The sequence below is a fragment of the Notamacropus eugenii genome, chromosome 1 (genome assembly GCF_028372415.1).
Source record: "Notamacropus eugenii isolate mMacEug1 chromosome 1, mMacEug1.pri_v2, whole genome shotgun sequence".
Taxonomy (NCBI): Eukaryota; Metazoa; Chordata; class Mammalia; order Diprotodontia; family Macropodidae; genus Notamacropus; species Notamacropus eugenii.
This window is the reverse complement of record NC_092872.1, coordinates 727,801,526-727,820,626: the sequence shown is the minus strand read 5'-3', so window position 1 is coordinate 727,820,626 and position 19,101 is coordinate 727,801,526. Positions and strand designations below refer to the sequence as shown.

At 42.1% G+C, this 19,101-nt stretch overlaps 1 protein-coding gene and 1 long non-coding RNA gene across 2 annotated transcripts in view; one reads left to right on the top strand and one right to left on the bottom strand.

The window, feature by feature from the left end:
* DNAH6 (dynein axonemal heavy chain 6) overlaps nt 1–17,924 on the top strand; it is a 220,215-nt gene extending 202,291 nt beyond the window's left edge. The window contains exons 72-77 of the mRNA XM_072637006.1: nt 2,621–2,748; nt 7,038–7,223; nt 8,097–8,169; nt 10,015–10,166; nt 11,223–11,445; nt 17,607–17,924. Of these exons, the coding sequence (XP_072493107.1) occupies nt 2,621–2,748; nt 7,038–7,223; nt 8,097–8,169; nt 10,015–10,166; nt 11,223–11,445; nt 17,607–17,710 (866 nt within the window). The 3' untranslated portion in view covers nt 17,711–17,924. The remainder of the gene's footprint in view (nt 1–2,620; nt 2,749–7,037; nt 7,224–8,096; nt 8,170–10,014; nt 10,167–11,222; nt 11,446–17,606) is intronic.
* On the bottom strand, nt 6,876–15,755 carry LOC140521704 (uncharacterized). Its single transcript, XR_011973031.1, has 3 exons — nt 15,639–15,755; nt 8,474–8,554; nt 6,876–7,086 (listed from the first exon to the last, which is right to left on the bottom strand). It is a non-coding gene; the product is annotated as an uncharacterized lncRNA (long non-coding RNA).
* Nucleotides 17,925–19,101: the final 1,177 nt, after the last annotated feature.

Sequence of the window (19,101 nt, the reverse complement as noted above, 5' to 3'; positions counted from 1 at the left end):
ATATTAATGAATTTGAGACTAAATGAGAGAACAACAGGAAGATGGAGAAACTTAGAGCCAAGAAGGGGGAAGGGTAAATTCCTGAGGCAATAGAAAAAGGCAGTGTGGTATCATGGGAGGAAAAGTCTCTGGACTAGATAGAGTCAGACTACCTGGTTCCAAGTCAAAGATGCAACATTGACTAACCTTGCCTTTTGGCTAAGAGCAACCTCAGTTTATTCATCTATAAAATAGGGATTATAATAGTCATACTACATACTTTAGAATATGGATCAGTATTGCCTTCCCCATTAGAATATATGTTCCTTGAGGACAGAGACTATCCTGGTTTTTGTTTCTATAGGGTTTTTTGTATTCCTTAGTATAGTGGTCACCTTTTCGTGCAGCCTTAAAACAATGCCTAACAGTAAGCACTTAATAAATGTTTTTTCTTGATTCGTTTGTGAATGGTAAAGTCTTATATAAATGTGCAAAGGAAAGCTAAGAGGAGAGGAAGACATTCACAGGAAAAAGAAACTGAATATGAGGAAGAGAGTATTGTTTCCTCTTTACCACATTCAGGTCTCTGATCACAAAGGTGCCTTGGGTCCAATCCCTTCTCCTGCCATGTGAGTTGGCTAAAATCACACCCCATCCCACCAGCCCTCAGCTCCTCAAAACCCATGAGCTAGGCCTGTCTCATTGATGTGGTGTTGGTCCATTTACAAATGCCTCTTCGTCACCTGAATTCCTGAAGTCCCACCTACCAGACCTGGCTTTCTATCAAAGCCATAGTCCCAACCCCCATTCCCATCCCAAAGTTGGACCTTTGGCCCTTTGTCAATCTCATCTCAGTAGTAGTACCTTACCAACCAATCCTTATCATACTGTTTCCAAGTCCCCTATAGCTTCATCCTCATTGAAGCTATCCCTGTAGCTAGGTCCCCCTCACCCCATAGCATCACAAATATCACTCATCATGAAATTACCTCCAGTAATCTTCCCAGAATTGTCAACTCCTTCTCTGACAATTCCACCTTGGAACGATGAACTGTGGAAGGACTATGGGGAATGCAGACACCACTTTCTTATGCCAGAACTGTCTTTCAATATGTACACCAATGAATGTGCTGATTTTAGCAATATGTACCAACATATCTAAGAGACACTTAATTTTTAGGAAATTTGCAGCCAGCCAGATGGAGTTGAACAAGAATTTAGACTTGGCCCATGGACTAAAGCAGAATTGCCTAAGAACTTTTTTGTATCCTAGGTCCCTCTGGCAAATCCCTTCTCAAAATAATGTGTTTAAATGCCTAAAAAAATTTTAAAAAGGATTATAAAAGAAGCCAACTGTATTGAAACATCAAAATAGTTGAAAAGTTCACAGACCCCAGTTAAGAATCCCTGGGCTAAAGATTCCTTACCTTTATTCTAAAGGTCATCAGATTCTAAAATACTTAGGACTTCAGTGGTAAACTTATTTAGTACTTGCTATCTATAGAGGTTCCATACATTATTAAGTTATCTGTTATTAAGGGATATTAGAACTAGAAAAGAAGATAAAGGCTGAAAAGATTTAGCCATGACATTGCTTGTAGATGCACCATCTCCCTGTGTCCACTTACAGTCAACATATTAAGTGCATCCAATGTGTCAGGCTCTAGCCTAGTCACTAGAGACACAAGAAACTTTCATTCTACTACTCACACTCAGATCCTCATCACCTCTGAACTAGACTCCTGTGGTGGCTTACTCTCTAGTGTCTCTTCCAGTCTCTCATCTCCACTCATTCACATTATCTTCCACACAGCTACCAAAATAATCTTTCTAAGGCACAGATCTAATCATGTCTTTTCCTTGCTCAAAAGTGTCTCTACAGTTAAATACAACCTTCCTTTCCTGGCATTGAAAGCCCCACACAGTTTGTCTCCAATACATCTTTCTAGCCTTATTTCAAATAGCTCTCCCCTTCCAAAACTGACCAAATAATCTTCCAAATGAACAGGTCTGACCCCATCACTTTTCTACTCCAAAATCATCTGTGGCTCCGCGTTGCCCATAAGATAAAATACAAATTCCTTAACCTGGAATTTGTTTGGATCCAGCTTGCCTTCCCAACCTTATTTCACACTATCCCATCCCCTCTTCACACATATTTCCACCAAACACACAGGCTGTGTTGACCATCCTTGGAATATACTCTTTCAGAATCTTTCAATGATGGATCAGCATCTGGCACAGTGGCTGGCACTTGTTTCCTCCCTTCCTTCTCTGCTGCAGGACTATTTTCCTCAACAGTGACATGAGCTCTAAAACTGTCTTTGAAGACATACAAGACCAACTTTTGGTTCAATTTGATTCAGCAAGCATTCTTTAAACAAATACCATGTACTCGGTAATGTACTAGGTACTTGTATATAAAATCTCTACCCTCTAGGAGTTTATGTTCTACAGGGATTGCTGTAAAAATTCTGTTTTATGTACCTTTGGGTCCCATGTGACCTGAATCACAGAAACATTTGTTTGAAGCATTCCAAATACTGAAGTGATTGACAATATTTTTAAAAATCAGGCTTAAAGTATTGTTAGACAAAAATCTATCAGGAATATTAGGAATAATTCATTTTGTGTGTTTCAGTAAAACTGGAAATGGAAGGAGCTTCAGAGACCCTCTTTGTCAAGGATGCCCAAGGACGTCCCAACTCCTTAACGACCGTCCTTGGACAAGAAGTGGACAGATTTAATGGTCTTCTAAAGTTAATACGAGTATGTCAACTGTCACATCATTTTTGGTGGATGCCAAACTTTATAATGAAATTTGCAACAATATTTCAAATTGGCTTTTAGAATTCTATACTCTTATGCTTTCCAGTATGATGTTCATGTGAATGAGTCCCAAATCTATAAGACTAGCATTTATAAAGTGCTTTACAGTTTTGTAAAGGGCTGTACATATGTTATCTCATTGGATCTTCTATCTCCAGCCTTGACCCTTCTCCTGAGGTCCATTTCTGTCTTCCCAACTGCCTTTGGGTATCTGTCTTCCAATACGATTCAGACTCAGTATGTCTAAAACTTGACCTCTTTTTGGAGCACTGGGTTTCAAGTCTAGAGACCTGGGATCAAAACCTAGTTTAGCTACCCATACCAATGTGAATATTGGCATCTTCTGTAACTTTTCTAGACCTCAATTTCATTCTCTATAATATGAGGGTTTCCCTTGATGATCGCTAGAGTATCTTTGAAGGGCCATTTGGAATCTATAAGATTCCAGAACCAGTTGAGTATTTCAGGATGCTCTTTGGCTTCTCAGCACTGAAATTCATTATGATTTCCCAGTTTACAAAATCTTATCAGAAACTGAGAGCATGAGGATGAGCTCTTTTTCTTGAGAGCTTCTTAGTAAGCTGGAATTTTTATTCTTGGTTCTCTAGCAGTGATTTTGAGATATCACACATAGCTTCTGATATCCTCTGGGGATTGTACTTTGGAAATGGATATAAATAAAAGAGCATTGAATAATCAGAGATATGAAGTTGAACAGAAGCAATAGGCAGATGGTAAAATAAAGAACAGGGAGCATAGACAAGGCTGACAGTGAGGTTATACAATCAGAGGAGGAGCCCATGTTAAGAAGCAAGAAAGAAAAAATCGGATAAGATAAATGAGTGAGTGGTTATTGAGTATTCAGGCTGTGTGAATGGGAATCACCATTAGAGTTGCTAAGCATTTATTAGACATAACCAACAAACTGATAGAAACCTGAATACTTAACTTGGATTTTATGTCTCCAGCCTTGATTCTTCTCCCAAGGCCCATTTCTGTCTTCCCAGATGCTTGTGGGATATCTCTATCTTCCAGCATGATTCAGATTCAGTATATCTAAAATTTGACCTCTGCATGAATTTTTTTTTAAAAAAATCATTTGGGAAGGAATCCAGAAAGAAAAAGATATAGGAGAGATGAAAGGGAGCCCAACTTAACGGTGGTAGATAAAAAAACAAGGAAAGAAAAAGAAAACTATAATTCTAAAGCTGAACAGTATTCTCATAGAAGCTAAACTCAGACCTTCTAAAGAAGGCCATCTTCCTATGATCCTTGGGATAATCACAAACAACCACAGAGGAGAGCCAAGATGGTCAGAACTTTTTATTGACACGAAGAGGAAGAAAAAAGGCATTTGGGTTGGTGATGTTTCACTAAGACATGAATGGTTCATAGTTGATATGGCTATGTAGGGTGTCACTATCTTCCTGGACAACATCAAAGAAAATGAGTTTGAGTTCTCCAAAGGTACACATGCATGCATATCACTAGTGGGCATTTTTTCTTTTTCCTTTTGGAATAATGAAGTCCCCTCAGAATAATGAGTTCCTTTGAATCATGAAATAGAAGCCCTCAGAGGGTAAGACCTATTGGCCACCAGCTTCTGCTCTATTCTCTTTACCTTCCAAGGAGTTAGCATCAAAGCTAAGATTCCCACTGAAATGAGCTACTCTGCTGTCCATGCAGCTAAATTCTATCTTTTCTTGATCAAGAAAGCAAGACAGGAGTGAGGAGCGTTGGTTCATATTCATGGTCTGTATTCATGTCATTCTCCCTGTATAAAATGGATTTTCTCTTCCCCTACTTCTGCTTGTTAAAATCTTTTCCTTCAAGGCTCAGCTCAAGTCCTACCCTTTCCAATCAATAAGTACTTATTAAGTACCTACTATGTGCAAGCTGTTAGAGATACCAAAAAAGAAACAGAAACAAAAAAAGAGAATGAAACTATCCCTGCCTTCAAGGAGTTAATATTCAAATGGGAAATAAGTATATATCACTGGAGTTGGAAGTGGTCCTTCCCTCCTCCTAGTCTCTCATAGCTCTTTATTTATGTGGGCTTTTCCTTTACACTTATTGTCCAATTTATGTCATAGTTATTTGTGTACATATCTTGCCTCCCTTACTAGGCCATGATCTCCTTGAGTACAGACTGTGCTAATGTAAGTTTCTAGTACCCTGCATGGTGCCCACCCAGAATGGAAGCTTATTAAAAGCATGTTGAATTGAATCCATTGAAGAATCTATTGAGGAACCTATGCAAGTAGCAACCAGGGTGACTGATGGTAGGATGCTATAGAAATACACTGAAACTGTGCCCTCTCTGGCTGTGAACCCTCACTGACAAACCCCTTGGCATGGGGGCCACCAGAAAATGGTGCCAGAGCACATCTGCCGGAGGATGGGTGGTGATCTGCACCACTGGAGGGAGTACTAATCGAGGAGGTCCCAGATCTAACTGATCTATCAAAGGATCTTAACCACCACTGAAACCCATCTTCTATTTTTCTGTCCGCAAACTCATCTCACCCCAGAGGATCTTTGGCCACTTTGTGGATTTCACGGTCCGGCAGGTTTTGCTGCCCTCTTCTGGTCCCGATGGGCATTTCAGAGCAGCCTGTTGCCTCCAGATGTGTAGCCTGGCTGTGGCGGCAGTCTCTAAGATCACCATCCTAAAGCTATACCACACTTCATTCTCCATCACAGCCCATATTTCATTCCCAGGACCTTATTGCTACACTTTCCAGTGGCAGTCTTACCCACAACAGAGGCGTGCCACAGCCTTTGTTAAATTTTCAGTAAGGGTATTTGGACTTCAGAAATTAACAAAAGGTTTTGAGACTTAAGAAAATGATGGGAAAATATTGCTAATGCAGACTAATCTTGAAAGTTCTGCTTTATGGAGAGCCAGTTATGAAACATTTACCAGCACACCCCTGTATTGTGTACCGAGAACTCTGCATCCTACCCTGACCACCCAGACAATCAGACTACAGGCTTTGGAAGGTCCACTCCCTATCATGTTACCATGAGGCTCCCATGTCTGCCTCTAACTTCAGTTGAGCTTCAGCCTTCAGAGAGGTGCCCTGAGAACAAAGAACACCAGTGGCATCACTGAAGATGAGTTTTGTCTAAGGTTTTCCACTTCTGATGTGTTACTTCCCATACACACAGCCTGGGGGGCGGAAAATGCGATATTAACACAGAGGGATGTGTTATTGGTGGTCAGTGACAGCTAAGGAGCTAATGAGGGGCAATATTGGAATCAGAAGCCCTAGTGGCGAAGTGGTTATAGCACTGGGATTGGAGTCAGGAAGACCTGAGTTTAAATCCAGGCACAGACACCTAGCTGTGTGACCCTGGGCAAGTCATTTAACTTTAGTCTGCCTGATTTTCCTCAGCTATAAAATGGGAAAAATAGTAGCACCCACCTCTGACAGTGATTGTGAGGATCAAATGAGGTAACATTTATAAAATACTTAGCACAGTTTCTAGCACATAGTCGGCACTTAATAAATACTTGTTTTTTCTCCTTCCATTCTGTGTTCAAATCCCAGACCTAATACTTACTTGCCTAGTAACTTTGAACATGCCCCTTAAACTCTCTGCAACTCAGTTTTCTAATCTACAAAATTCAACTAGATCACAATTTTTAACCTGGAGCCTGTAAATTGTGTTTAATATGTTGATAACCATATTTCAATATGGTTTACTTAGTAACAATGAATTTTCTGTATTTAACAACATTACCCTGAGCATTCACCAGATTGCTCAAGAAGTCTGTGACAGAAAAAAAAAATGGTTAAGAACCCCTGAACTAAGTGATTTCTAAGCTTTAAATCTATGAATTCTCTGGTTTCAGTTGCTGAGCTTGCCCCCTCCCATCTCCCTGTTTTCTCCCCCTTCCCCACCTTTCCCTATCTCTGCTTGCCCTCTTCTCCCACCTCTCAGACCTAACCCTAACCCTTGGGTCCTCCCACCTTCAACCCACACATTCTTCCTGGCACAACCTTTACATCTTGGCTGCCCAGGACTTCCTCAAACTCCTCTGCAGTTCAGAAGATCCTGGTCAATGGTAGGTATGTGATTGTGATTTAATTTATAATGCCAAGTACAGGGTACATCAGAAAGAAGTTGCCATTGTTTCAACTGGACCTTGCCACTGGAGAATTTTTCATACATTATTTGCATTTCATGAGAGTGTTAAGGAGAACATTTGTTTTTCCTTTCAGACGTCCCTAGAAACACTGGACAAAGCAATTGCTGGCTTCGTTGTCATGTCTGAAGAAATGGAAAGAGTATACAATAGCTTCCTTAACAACCAGGTTCCAGCATTGTGGTCCAACGCTGCATACCCTTCACTAAAGCCTTTATCATCCTGGGTCAAAGATCTGGTCCTGAGGACATCTTTTGTGGATGTAAACAAAGTTATTCTTTGGGGTTTAGCCAAGCTAGCAATATGGTTGGAGTTATGCTTATTAAACAACCTGGGGAGGGGGTGAAGTACACAAGGGGAAATCTGGATTTCTTTCTCTGTAGGGAATTTCCAGAATGGAAATACTTCCCACCTATGCTGATAACTTGTAACTTAGAGCCTTAGAACAGTGGCCTGGGAACACTCAGAGTGATTTTGCCCATGGTCCCACAGCTAGACTTGACTCTAAAGCTAGCTTTCTATCCTCTACCGCACGGTGCTTCTCTTTAGCTACAGTTTATTGAAAGGCAACTATCATCAGTTCACTGAGCTAACATGAGCCAGAGAGCTGATCTGAGCTGGTGGTGTTCCAGACGGCTGTCTTTGGAAGACTGATATTGACTAGAACGTTAGAAAAGGAAGGATAGGCGGCATCCTTGGGTATCACTTCCATTCTAGCTAACTCTTGGTGGGATCAAGGAAAGGGGGCAAGTTCCACATCCAGTAGGCTTGTAGTAGAAATGTGGAATTCCATGCTCAAATGACTTTCAGGAATACTTTTAGGCACTTTTTTTCAACCTTGAACCACTCACATTGTAACTGTTGATTATCTATGCATTAAAGCTGGTGGCCAGAATGTGTCTTCCTGATTAATGTTTTGGAGATACTAGAATGTATTGTTAATAGGAATTATGGCATCTTCTTGGCCATTTTTAAGGGTTATTGAGTTAATAACCAATTCTCTGGACTGGTTTAGATACCATCCTGGAAGAGAGAGAAGAGAAATCGGTCATCTAGGCACTAGTGACCTTGATTTAGATAGAATATAGGCTACTTTGGTCAAAAACAAAGTCTTTTCCATTGTTTCTCTTTGCAGCTGTGGCTCAAAAGAGGACAGCCCAAATCATTCTGGATCTCTGGTTTCTTTTTTCCTCAAGGATTTCTAACAGGTACTAATACTTTTCCTAAAGTTTCCCAGTAAGTCCTGAATCAATAGAGAATCATAGAATTATGAGTGGGAATGGTCCTCTGTAGCACACGCACAGAGGGATGTAACAAAGTTCAGAGAGACATTGGACATAGCCTGCATTAGCTGGCTAGGAAAGAGTACAGAGAGCAGGCAAGATGTTTGATTAGAAAAAGTTGTTTGTTTTTTCCAGCAACCAGAAGAGTAGAAGGGACGCCCTATGGCAGACTCCTTAGGAGTTTCCATTTCAGTATTCGGTTATGATATCATTAGGTTCCATTTCTTACCTCATCTGAGAAGAGAGGTGTCCATAAATAGCAGAATATTTCTAGCTTGCCAAATCCAGGCCCTCCTCAGGATACCTAGAACTTGGGGAAGAACAAGAAAGTCGCTTTTCTGGGACCTTGTGTTTTAAATAGGAATCTCTCATTATAATCCAAGACGCAGAATTTTAAACCAGGTCAAAGTAAACTTGGCAAAAACTATTCTCCTCTACTCCTGAACTGGTTATTGGCCCAGAGAATGCTCTTGGTCGTTTCTTTAGTATATCGAGGACAAAGAAACTGAGAACAGGGCTAAAAAAAACCGTGTGAGCATGTCTGTCCCACCAAGGTCAGGACCAGGGAATTTCTATAAGATATTCCAATTTAGATGCCCTAAGCTACTCAATTCTGAGTCACAGTCATTCTGCAAATGGCAGGAAATGGCCACTAAGTAGATCATACATATATTTGTAAAAGAGGATTTTCTTTAGCACCTTCTTTCCTGCTCCTTCTAGGCACACACCTCCTTTTCAATATTTATCCCCCAGCATGCCGCCATGGCTATCTAACCACAGACCACCATCCACCACCACCCATCACCATCATCAGTGGCTTCCATCTGGGCCTTCCTCCACCCTTCCCCATCCCCATCTCCTAAATCATGACCCCATCTCCTAAATCATAAAACCTGCCAGGTCAATCTCATTCCTCAATACTAGTGAAGATGAATGACTGGTTTGCTAATCTCTGATTAATTAATTATGGGTAATGAGCTATTAGGAATAGCGATGGGCTTGTGATTTCACTGGTATAAGGAACTCCCTCCCTGATGTTTCAGTTTGTCACAAAATTTAGCCTTAGAACAGGAGACTTAACCTTTTTTGTATCCTGGACTCCTTTCTTGGTCTGGTGAAACCTGTGAACCCTGTCTCAGAATTATGTTTTTGAATGCATAAAAGAAAATACATGAGCTTAGAGAATTATCAAACTATTTTTCTAAAAAACAAGTTCATGGATCCCAAGATAAGAATTCCTGCATTACAGGGTTACCATAGAGCAATGAAGATGCCCTGCCCAGGATCATACAGTCAAGATAGGTCAGAGGACGGATTTGAATCCAAGTCTGTTGGGAATCTGAGACTGCCACTCTTCTATGCTCTATGCCCACCCTACTGCCTCTCATGAGGCATGAAGGTGTCAGTAGGTGTATATATATATATACATACACATATATATGTATGTATTATGTATGTGTATATGTGTACATATAGTTACAAATATATCTATAAATATATATTATATGTAATACATATGTGTGACTACATATACATATGTATTGGGGTATTTTCACAAAAATCACACGAAGCCCACAGTGCTTTCACTCAAAGGGATTCCACAGCTTTGGGGTCAGCTTCTGGGGGAGATATTTGACTGACAGTGAATTCTCAGTATCTGCGCCAATCACACAGTCGGTGCCTCCACCAACAAGGGGGCAACTCCAAGGATAATGTTGGCTGGAGGTAAAAATGCAGAAGAACTAACTTACCTGTACTTTTCTCCAATAGGAACTCTGCAGAACCATGCTCGAAAATACAACTTACCCATAGATGAACTTAGTTTTTGCTATAATGTTATCCCTGTTTACCGAGACCAAGCACTAGTGATTGATGCGTCCAGATTCATACAGTTCGGACAGGAGTTACCCATGGACAAGGAGGTACCGTTCCCTCTTGGATAGGGAACCATGGATAACTAGAGATATTGTTGAGCCCACTTGTGCTGACTGGGTCAAATTGCCCCCACTATATGGATTCACACTTGCACTGGGGCTGCTTCTGTGTTGTAACACACACACCTGAGTGTGAGGTCCCTGTCTCCATCTGTGACTTCCCTGCCTCAGTTGTAGGGCACTGCGGTCTCTGTGAGGAGTCAGAAGACAGGGGGCTGCTTTCTCAATTCTGCTGCCAACTGGGCTTGTTTTCTCTTCTGTGACATGGTTGGGGGGGGCGGTGTTAAAGCTATTGGGATGACATGTGAGTTAAGGGTTTGGACAAATGGTAAAGCCTTATATAAAATATCATATTGATAGAGGAGACAGAGAGACAGAGAGAGGGAGATGAATGGATAGAGATAGACTGATAGGCAGAGACTGATAAATTATAGAAACAGATGATAGATTATAGATTGGTAGATTTTTAAAAGAAAGATGATATATTGGTTTATAGAGATAAAGAGATGCTAGAGATAGAAAGATGATACATAGATTGATAGATAATAGCTATGCATATATGGATAGGTAGATAGATAGATGGAAGGATGGATGGATGGATGGATTGATGGATGGATGGATGGATGGATAGACAGACAGACAGACAGATAGATAGTTGATAGATATAGATATTAACAAACATGTCTCATACAAATTCCAAATAGTTGACCAGTGGACAGATGGTGGAATGGAAGATAGACAGACAGACAGACAGATAGATAGATAGATAGATAGATAGATAGATAGATAGATAGATAGATAGATAAAATACATCTCATTCAAATTTCAGGGAGGGGGAGTCTCACCCAAACTCCTCGTGATTAGAGATTTGCTTCATTCACTACATTTCTATCCCCAGCACTTAGCTCAGTGCCTGGCACTTAGTAGGTGCTCAATAAATGCTAGCTGACAGCCTGACATACTAGGTGTTAATAAATGCTTACCCTTCAAGGTCCCACCTCCAGAAATACACCAACTGGGTTTCTGTGCATGTTTCCCTTTCAGTTGCCATCTCCGGAGGATGGCGTGCTAGTGCATGGAATGTTCATGGACGCTTCACGTTGGGATGATGAGAACATGGTTATAGAAGATGCTTTGCCCGGACAGATGAACCCCATGCTTCCGGTGGTACATTTCGAGCCTCATCAAAACTATGAACCCATTCCCTCCCTGTATCACTCTCCACTCTACAAAACCGGAGCCCGCGCTGGGACGCTCTCCACCACTGGTAAGAACGTTGTAACATCAATGCAAAATGTACCCTGAAAGTTGTGATTATGTATAGAGCTTTCTCACAGAATACCCCCCAAAAATCATTTTCTGGAATAATAGGATAATCCCAATTTCTATCGGCTAGGTGACGCTATGTTGCACTGAGTTCTGGGCCTGAAAACAGGAAGACCTGAGTTCAAATGTAGCCTCAGACACGTCTTAGCCGTGAGGCCCTGGACAAGTCACCTACTCTCTGTCTCAGTTTTCTCATATGTAAAATGGGGATAATAACATCTACCTGCCAGGGTTGTTATGAGTATCAAATGAGAAAATTTTCAAAGCACTATAGAAATGCTCTCCTCATCAACTTCAGCATCATTATTATTATCTGCCTTCCATGACTGCCAGCAGGAAAATGGTATAGTAGCAAGACTACTGGACTTGGAGTTCATATCCAAACATTGTGGCTTTCTACCCTTATATCTTCGGGCAAGTCTTAATTTCCTCATCTATTAAATGAAAGATTGGATTATGTCTTCTCTAAATCTCTGCCAGCTCTAAGTCCTGTGATCCATGAGAACCAAGAGAATCTCCAAGTTGTAAGGAATGGGCAGAGGCTCAGTAGGAAAGGCATAGGAAGCCAGTTCCATACTTAAAATCACAAATGTGGCAGATGGCTTAAAACATGTTCCCACCCAGCTATTCAAAGTGCAGACTTCCTGATCGATAATGGTATTTTAGTGCAAGTTTCGCTGCTTTCTACCAAGACTGAACATTGTCCAAATCTTTGGACTGTATTAACATTGAGATAAGCCAGTCACTTGGCTATTAATATTAGCCAAGATTCAGACGTTGCCAGAACACATTGTTGACATACTGACATAGCAGAGCTTGTTATCCATGCCTTCTCTACCTGTGTGACCTTAGGCACTTATCTGGGCTTCATTTTCCCAATTCATAAAATAAAGGGATCAGACTTGTTGATAATTAAGGCCCACCCCTCCACACTGTAAACCTATCACTTTAGATGCTAGGGCTGCCCCCAAGTCTAATACCCTTTCTAGTACACCATTGCTTTGGGGAAGTATATGGTACCTCACCTAAACTAAAAAAAAATTTATAGATTTCCTTCTCATGTGATTGTAGTGTTGGGATTGGTCTCTACTGATTGAGGCGGGGAACAACATGGTAGCAAAAGGTTACTATGAATTCAATGATATTTATAAATGAATCTATAATCATTCTTCCTATTAGAATGCATGTTTCTTGAGAGCAAGAAATAGTTTTGCTTTTTCTTCATCTATGACCCTGATATTTTGTCATTTTCCATTTGTCTATTGAAACAAAGCTTTTGGAATTATCCATGACCTCCTTCCAATGGATTGGATGCCAGTTTGCTAGACCTGCCTGGACGGGTCTGGCTATGCTGCCTTCCTCATGTGACAGTAGTGATTCTCTGGGCCCACATGTCTCTGCTGTGTTCTGTGTCATTAGTGTCCTGTGTCATTCTTGAGAGCAGAGCCCCGGATTCAGTCAGACACCTGCACCTGCTCGGAGGATCCCTGAGTGTTTCACCTAACATAGACACAAAGGAACTCCCGATGACCCTAGTCTTGTAAGACACGTGTTTCCCACCCTGACTGTGATCACTCGTGACTTCTACGTATAAGAGCCAAGAGTCATATAAACCTTTAAGGCTTGTCTCACTGGACGCTCATAACATTTCTAGGATGTAGGTACTATTATTATCATCCTTATTCTAGAAATGGGAAAAATGAGAGTGAGAAAGAACAAATGATTTGCCCCTGCTCACACAGCTACTAAGTGTCTGAGGATGAATCAAATTCACAACTTTCTTTTTTTAATTAATGTTTTTGGAGGCGAGGAAGGTAAGGTAATTGGGGTTAAGTGACTTGCCCAAGGTCACACAGCTAGCGTCAAGTGTCTGAAGCTGGATTTGAACTCAGGTCCTCCTGAATCCTGGGCTGGTGCTCTATTCATTTTGCCACCTAGCTGCCCCAGAATTTACAACTTTCTGATTCCAAGTCCAGCACTCTATCCACTATACCATCCTACCTGCCTCAAAGTGTATACATTTCTGAATCCCCAAAGATGTGAGTGACACATTCCTAGATTGCTGTAATTAGCTACTGTGGGATCAATTTGCCAGTTTATTATCATTATCACCATCAACGCTATGATTTTCTCAGAATCAATGAGAAGACATCTGTCCCCCTGGGTTGTCTTGGGGACTAGTCCTGTATCATCTTTTGTAATCATCCCTATGACCAACCAAGTCTGCTTTTTTCCACTGTAGGTGTCTTGCTGAGTGAGGCCTGGTTAGACATCAGCACTGGCCCTCAATTTGTTCCTTACCAAATTTCTTGCTCTCCCCAAAAACTTGCTATAATTATAGCTTGCTTGACTCTGGTGCCTACCTGTCCAGACTGGCATTTGTAGTTTTCAAAGAAGAGAAGCAAGCTGTCACAACGAGAGACAGTCAGACTCATCCACCATGGCAGAATCACCCACAGTTCTACTTGGGTGATGCAGATGCCTCCTGGAGCTTTTACCAAGGCAGTTAAGCTTCTTCCTCTCTTAGCCAGCCTGTCAATCTGCTAACTACAAACACTGCACATGCCATCCACACTGCCCAAATGGAATGAATGCGAAAGATCCTCATGGCCTGCTTTCTTCCAGGGCCACGTGCTGGCCATCTCCACAATTGCCCCTGAACCTGTCCCAGGGAGCTGCAGACAGGCAGGGGATCAGGCCTAGATGCCAGAGTAAACTTGTATTTACTTCCCATTTCCAAGTCTGCAAGAGGCAGGCCCTGCTATCCTAATGCATAAGCTAAAATATTATATTTAAGAACCCAGGCTGAGAAACTTAAGTCAGTTGCTGGTTGTGTCACATTTGGGCACATGACTTGGTGGATAGAGTATTAGCCTCAATACTCTAGTCAGAAAGCTGTAGGTTCAAGTCTTCCCTGGACATACACACTACCTTGGTGACCTAGGCAAGCCACCAACTTCTTGATGCTCTAGACAACTAAGATTACATAAGTCAAGAAGAGATCAGCCAGCATTGATGGAAGAAGTTTCCCCACCTGAGAGCTTCCTGTGCCAATGAAACATTAGGGTCTAGCCCCTATCCCTTTCTGGCCTAGGAGGACAGGAGCTCAGAAAGCTAGGCTTCCATCATGGCCCTAGAGAGTAAGCAGCCACCTTGGCTTCTAGCTATTAATGATGACCTGTTGCTCACACCATGTCTTCCTGCACCTATCAACATTGGAAACATGCATGTATGACTGGAATGCCTAGCATGGGATGTCCAAATTCAAACCGTCCCATTGGAGAAAACATTCTTGCTTTCTTTAAACTGTTCAGATGAGGCCAGACTGTGAAGTTATAGGCCTACTAGCTGTAGGTGGATCTCCTGAGCATAAATCATGGTGTCTTTGATCCTAGAAGTCTAAAAAGTGATTCCTAGAATTCAACAAGCAGTTTCTAGAATTTGGCTTTTCATTCAGCCCATTTTCAAGGTCCACCATCCTAGGTTGGATAGGCAGCAGGAAGTCTTAGTCAGGAAGACCTGAGCTCAAGTCTCACTTATGACACCAACTGTTTGGGTCACCGAACTCCTCAGTGTCCCAGGACACCCTCCAAAGCAGTAAGGTACAGAGAAGGGTTGACCTGTATTGGTAGTTGAGTTAAGTCAAATCAAGTCAATAAGCATTTATTAAGCACCTCCTGTGTGGGGAATTTCCTCACCCAGAAATCTCTACACTAATGAAGTCCAGATCTAGACTGATAAAAACTCCTAGCTTTAGTTTCCTTCACCTTTTTCTGGAGACTTTCAGTGACTCCGTTGACTCTCCTAGGACTGCGTTAAATATTCACCTACTCTTGTGGCTAACAAAAAAGAGCAGCGTGGTGTCATGGAAAGAACACTGTACACACAAGCGGTCAGGACTCGGGTTTGTTCTAACCCCAGCTCTTCCACTCTTTGGCTGAGTGAATTTGGGCAAGTCACTTCCCTTATCATCACTTTCGTCTTCCCATTTTTAAAATGAGAAAGTTGAGGCACAAATCTATCATTTGAAATTGGTCCCTTGTTCCTTGGGCTGGGATGCCAAGAGCCTCTGAATTCCACTAGGTGGAGGAAGAGAGCAAGGATTGGGGAAATCTGAAAAACTTAACACCTTACGGGATTAATCTTCATGGATCATCGGAGCCGTCTACAATCTGAAGGACCTGGTTCTCCAGTGTTTCTTCAGTCATTACCTCTTGTTAACCGCAAGCTCAGTTGTTTACTCATCTTTCAGGCGTGTCCTACTCTTTGTGACCTCATTTGGGGTTTTCTTGACAAAGATACTGGAGTGGCCATTTCCTTCTCCAGTTCATTTAACAGGTGAGAAAACTGAGGCAAACAGGGTTAAGTGACTTGCCCAGAGTCGCACAGCTGGAAAGTGTCTCAGGCTGGATTTGAATCGAGGTTTTCCCGACTCCAGGACTTCTCCTGGCACTCTATCCACTGTGCTACCTACTTAAATCTAGTTAAAGCATCCTTAAAGTCCACTCCTGCCCCTGGGTCTCTCTCAAACTGTTACTGTTTAGTAGGATTCGAGCCCTGGGATGAGAAATTCTGCAGCCCTCTTCCTGTAGTCTTAGAGTCACTCTAAAGTTGGCAGAATCTGGTACCTTGACAGTTCAAACAAGAGCTAGCCAGACCTCCAGTTTAGGGAATGAAATTGAGAAGAGTAAAAAAAAAAAAAATCAGGAAAAGCTTACAAGGCTTGTAGTTTGTTTATTTATTGTAATACACAAAGAGCATGGATAGAGAGCTGAGTTCAAGTGCAGCTTCTGACTTTTACTGACTCTGTGACCCTAGGGAAATCATTTAACATCTCAGCGTCCCCAGGCAACTCTCTCTGCCTGGATAGCGGAATTTCTATATTGGAAGTTCCTCCTACTGATAAAAACTTTGGCATAGACCATCCCTGTGCACACACCATCCCCGAAAAATCCAGCAAACATTTATCAAATTATAATAACAGCTGGCATTTTTACAGTACTTTGTAGTTTGTAAAAACGCATTACAAATATCTCATTTGATCACCATAACAACCTTAGGAAGTTGGTACTATTATTATTTCCATTTTCTAGTTCAGGAAACTGAGTCTAAAAAAAAGAGAAAATGACTTTCCTATAGTCACACACCTAAGGATGTGACTGAGGCAGAATCTGGATTCAGGTCTTCTGGTCTCCAATTCTAGCACTCCCCATTGAGTCGAATCGAATTGAATTGAATTTTGGTAAAACCAAAGAAAATAAAGATCTTTCCTGCCAGTCAGAGTTTTTCAGAGCATCATTCATCTTTCCTGCAGGGCTCAGGGAGGGCCTGTGGGTTATGTATGGCTTCACAGGGTCTGCCAGACCAGAGAATGAGTGAGCCAAAAGTCTGCAGGGGGAAGGGCCAGCTTCTTCCTTCGTTGTTCAAGGTTGGCTCCCAAGAAGAAATGGAGAAATAGAAGCTTTCACCTCACTGAAAGCTCATAAGGGAAAACAAAAACCGCTTTTAGCTGGGGCCCAACCCAGAAAACGAAATGTTTTCTCTCCCGTTAGGATCATATATCTGTCCAGAAGCCACTGGGGTCCTAGAGTTTTTATTATGAATTCCCAGGAGTATCATAGTCATAGGAAAGGAAGCATATATTCAGGTCAGCAGAGACAAGGCACATAGAGCTTTTTGTATATATTTGCATGTTATCTTCTCTGTTAGATTGTAAGCTCCTGGAGGTCAGGGACTGTCTTCACTGTATCTCGGCCTGTGGTCTGTGCTCAGCCCCACAGCTGGATGACTATGCAGAGTACCCCAGACTCAGGAAAAATGTCTGCCTGAATCCTGGGTCTGAGGAATACTGAGAATCATAAAATGTCAGAACTGAGGACCTCAGAAGCCATCTGGTCCAATCTGCTCATTTTATAGATGAGGAAACTGAGGCCTGGAGAGGGAACCTCAGTGGCCTATTTTGAAAGATGGAAAAATTGGGACCCACAGAGGTACAGTGACTTGTCCAAAGTCACACAGAGAATAAACCTTTCAGATTTCGTATTTAATCTTCTCATTATGGAAGAATCCCTTTAACAGATTTCTTCTCATTTCTTTAACTAGGTCATTCAACCAATTTTGTGGTGACGATCCTCTTACCATCCCAGAAGTCAAATGACTACTGGATAGCCAAGGGATCTGCTCTGCTTTGCCAACTGAATGAGTAAGGACGATGGGGCAGCAGCAGGACGGTCCAAGAAGTGCAGAGGCGCATTTTTCTGTGAGAAGAGCCCAGTGCAGACAAAGGCACAATGGTGCTGGCCAGTCATTGGCTCTGGCTGGACACAGTGCATTACCAGTGATTTTACTTCACAATAAAGGGTAGAAAATTGTGATTTTTTATTTCTCTTCAAATTCAAAATAAAATATTCTAAAAGTTTCTTCCCTGTTGTGTTTTTTTTACAATAATACTAGGACTTTTTTCCCCTGATGCTCTTTCAGACACTATGGAAGTAGGAAGAGGGGAACAAGGAGTGAACCTCCCCTAAGCTTAAGGTGAAAACAAGTTTCTGTATCATAAAGTTGTTTGCAGTGCACATGTCCAGTTCATTCTCTCAGAGAGGATGCTTAAAATAAACATGGTTTTTGGAACAGAAAAGAGCTTCACTTGGTGAAGGGAGGCATGGGGTAGGGTGGAAGGATGGAGGCAGGAGACCTGCCCTGCTGCTCCTTGGCACCCATCTGGGTTTCAGTTTCCTCATCTGTAAAATGAGTGGGTGGGATTAGATGACACTAGGAGTAGTCTATTCTGTACAGGTGATTTTCAAGTTAGCTTATCTCAAGAGCTAAACTCACAGAAAAAATTCTGATGGAGGAGGCAGGCAGTGCCTACAACTCTGCACAGATTCATTTCTCTCCTTCTGAGGGTGAGAACCCCAAAACCACTTGCTTTCTCCATCAACCCATAGCCTCTGGCACCCAGTCGGGCTCCCTGCAGCTGCCTCTGCATGCCTTGCTTGGGGCACGGCAAGCCAAGCAAGTGCCAAGTGGAGGAGGAGCAGACCCTTGGAAAGCTTCAGGCATTCTAAGTTTCCCTCTATGGCTTTGGGGATTGAAGCTAAACTATCCAATTCCCTTGCCAGGACTGAGGGGAACACTAGCGCTCTCTCTCTCTCTCTCTCTCTCTCTCTCTCTCTCTCTCTCTCTCTCTCTCTCTCTCTCTCTCTCTCCCCTCCCCCCCTCCCTTCCCCTCTCCATTCTTTCTTTCTCTCCTTCCCTCCCCTTCTCCTCCTCTTTCTCCTCTCTCTTTCTCTCCTTCCACCACCCCCTTCCTCTTCTCCCCCCTCTCCTCCCTCTTTTCCTTCTCCTCCTCCTCCTTCTCTCTCTCCCTCTCCTCCTTCTCCTCTCTCTCTCCCCTCCCCCTCCCTCTTCTCCCCTTCTCTCACCCCTCTTCTCCTCTCCTCTCCTCTCTCCTCTCTCAATTTTCTAATATGTGTACCTTTGTGGATAAGGTGGGGAGGAATTTCACAACCTACATTAATGAAATTTTCATCCAAAATTATCTATTCCACTCTTAGTCCTGGCATAGTCAAATGATTCTCTCATTTTACAGAAGAGG